Below are 2,690 nucleotides of genomic sequence, written 5' to 3'. Positions count from 1 at the left end.
GACATCGGCCGGTGGTTGTCCGACGTCAGCCGGTGGCTATCCGGCATCGGTCGGTGGCGGTCAGACAACTATAGGCAGTGGTCCGTCAGTCTTGGTAGAGAAGTTTCAAATGAGATGTAATATTATGAAAATGGGAACATATAACGTATTTAATTATATTTTGTTCTCATATTTTTTCAAAATAAGATATATATATATATATATATATATATATATATATATATATATATATATATATATATATATATATATATATATATATATATATATATATCCTCAACACTTTAATTTTTCCATACTTGGAAAAACTTTGCATTCCAGCTATGTGTAGAGTTGTTTCTCAACTTTGAACGCAAATACCTCTTTCATATAAATCAGATTCTTCTAATTCTTTTTGAACACACGTTCTTTGTTGTATTGACTACATGTTAGTACCAACAATCACTGGTTTTTCTCCATTTATGCTCAAATTACATAGCCTCAAACTAGGTCAATTGAGCATAAAGTTATTAAAAATCATTACTTTGACGTTGCCGTTTTTTATTCTTCTTTCCATTCCAATGGCGTATTACTTGCAACTTGAACAATGCATGTATTTTAAACTTAGTGTTATCATTTAATATTTTTCAAGAGGTTGTCATTGCTAAAGTTTCAAAACCCTTTACATAAGCACAAATCAATATAAGCATTTTAACCATTTACATTCCTTTTTCATTTGATGATGGAATCTGCGATTCAAATCCATATATTTATTATCATACTTACACTTTATTTTTATGTACAATTTCTATGTACCAAACATTCTGAGTCAACATTTTCATATTACATTCCAACAAGCAAGCTTTTATATTTTTTTAATATATCCACTTATTTCATCTTCCATTCCAAATTTGCGTTATGAATCAACTAGTAATTAACGACTTCACTTTATTTATTTTATATATCTATTAAGAACATCCTTCCATTATAAATTTCACGAAAAATATTCCATTTGCAATTTCTAAACTAGTTGTTTGACTCCATAAAAAGTCAAATTTGTCCAAAACTCTAGGTATCAATCAACTATAAGAGCATTGGATGTAGGCAACAAGGTGCAACACCAAGTTGTGCCACCTCATATGCCACCTAAGTTAATGGTGTTATGACATCAAGTGGAGAAATGGGCAACAAGATGCAACACCAATTTTTTGAAAATAAATATTTTTATTTATTTATTTATTTATTTTTACTATTTCGTTTTTTTTTTGTTACTTTTTTTTTCCATTTTATCATTTATTTTTTATTTATTTCGATTTTTTTTAAATTGTTACAAATATTTTTTAAATATAAATAATAAATAAAACATAATGTTTAAAAATTATAAAAAACAATTAAAAATTTTTAAAGATTAAAATTAACATAACGACTAAATTATACATAATATCCAAAAACATAAAAAGAAATAACATCCAAATTCAAAAAAAAAAAAAAAAAAAAAGACAACGCTATTCGTTATCGTTATTGTTACCATAGAGGATATAATCCGCCAAATCCTCTCGAAGTTGTCTGTGTTTATTTGCGTCCTAAATGTCAACAACGCGATGCAAATAATCTGCTGTTCCTGGTTGAAACTGAACGTGTCTGGGCTCTGTTGGGATATAGTGTGCAATATTTCTCCCTTTATCTTCTACTACCATGTTATGCATTATGATACATGCATACATGATATATTGTAAAGTTTCTAAATCCAATGGTCGTGCTGCATGTTCGACAATATGCCACTTCGCCTTCAACACTCCAAAAGCACGTTCCACATTCTTACGTGCTCCTTCTTGTCTTCTCTTCAAAAATATGTCTCGTTCTTCTATCGGGTGGCGGAATGCCTTCACGAATGTGGAATACTGAGGATATATTCCATCTGTAACGTAATACACATATTTGTATTCGTTTCCGTTTACCGTGAAAGGAGCATCCGGGACTTTTCCATTCAAAAGATTGTCGAATATTGGCGACTGATCAAGAACGTTGACGTCGTTGTTGGAACCTGCAACCCTAAAAAATACATGCCAAATCCATAAATCTTGAGAAGCGGCAGGCTCTAACACCAACGAAGGTGATCCGTGATGACCACTTGTGTATTGCCCTTTCCATGCTACCGGACAATTTTTCCATTTCCAGTGTGTGCAATCAATGTTTCCTATCATTCCGGGAAACCCATGTGGCGTTCTTCATGCGCCGCATACAATTCTTGCAAATCATGCAACGAAGGTTTCCGCAAATACACGTCTCCAAAAGTTTCAACAACACCCCTTGACAATGTATACAAACTCTCTCTTGCAGTTCTTTCGGACATTCTCATATAGTCGTCCATGGTGTCGGGTGACTCTCCCATAGCCATCAAACGAATGGCCGCAGCACATTTCTGCAACGTTGTAAACCCTCTTCTACCTCTAGCATCATATCTTAATTGAAAAAATTCGTACCCAAACATAAATAAACTACAGTTTAAAAATATATTGCATATGTTGTAAAATTACAGAAACATGTAGTACATTTTTATTTATTTTGTATAAAAGTATAGTAAAGAAGTGAAACCGGCTTTCCAAGGTGTTGGCGATTCATAAGAACACATCCCTACTCAAACGAAATCTTCTTTTGAAGTCCTTTGCCCCGTATACACAATTATCTGCAAAGTAATTGCGATATAGATG

The 2,690-nt window shown here is 32.4% G+C and overlaps 1 protein-coding gene across 1 annotated transcript; it reads right to left on the bottom strand.

The window, feature by feature from the left end:
* Nucleotides 1–1,562: 1,562 nt before the first annotated feature.
* Nucleotides 1,563–2,183, bottom strand: LOC145057738 (uncharacterized). Its single transcript, XM_079005624.1, has one exon. It carries the CDS (start codon nt 2,181–2,183, stop codon nt 1,563–1,565), a length of 621 nt encoding a protein of 206 aa, XP_078861750.1.
* Nucleotides 2,184–2,690: the final 507 nt, after the last annotated feature.

Source organism: Lactuca serriola, chromosome 1 (assembly GCF_051521515.1).
Source record: "Lactuca serriola cultivar US96UC23 chromosome 1, Lser_US96UC23_V15, whole genome shotgun sequence".
In the NCBI taxonomy this organism is placed as follows: Eukaryota; Viridiplantae; Streptophyta; class Magnoliopsida; order Asterales; family Asteraceae; genus Lactuca; species Lactuca serriola.
The sequence above is the reverse complement of the archived record's forward strand: the minus strand, read 5'-3'. Positions and strand labels throughout refer to the sequence as shown.

Excerpts from the sequence above, each read along its gene's own strand:
- LOC145057738 (XM_079005624.1), bottom strand. The coding sequence starts at position 2,183 with ATGATAGGAAACATTGATTGCACACACTGGAAATGGAAAAATTGTCCG.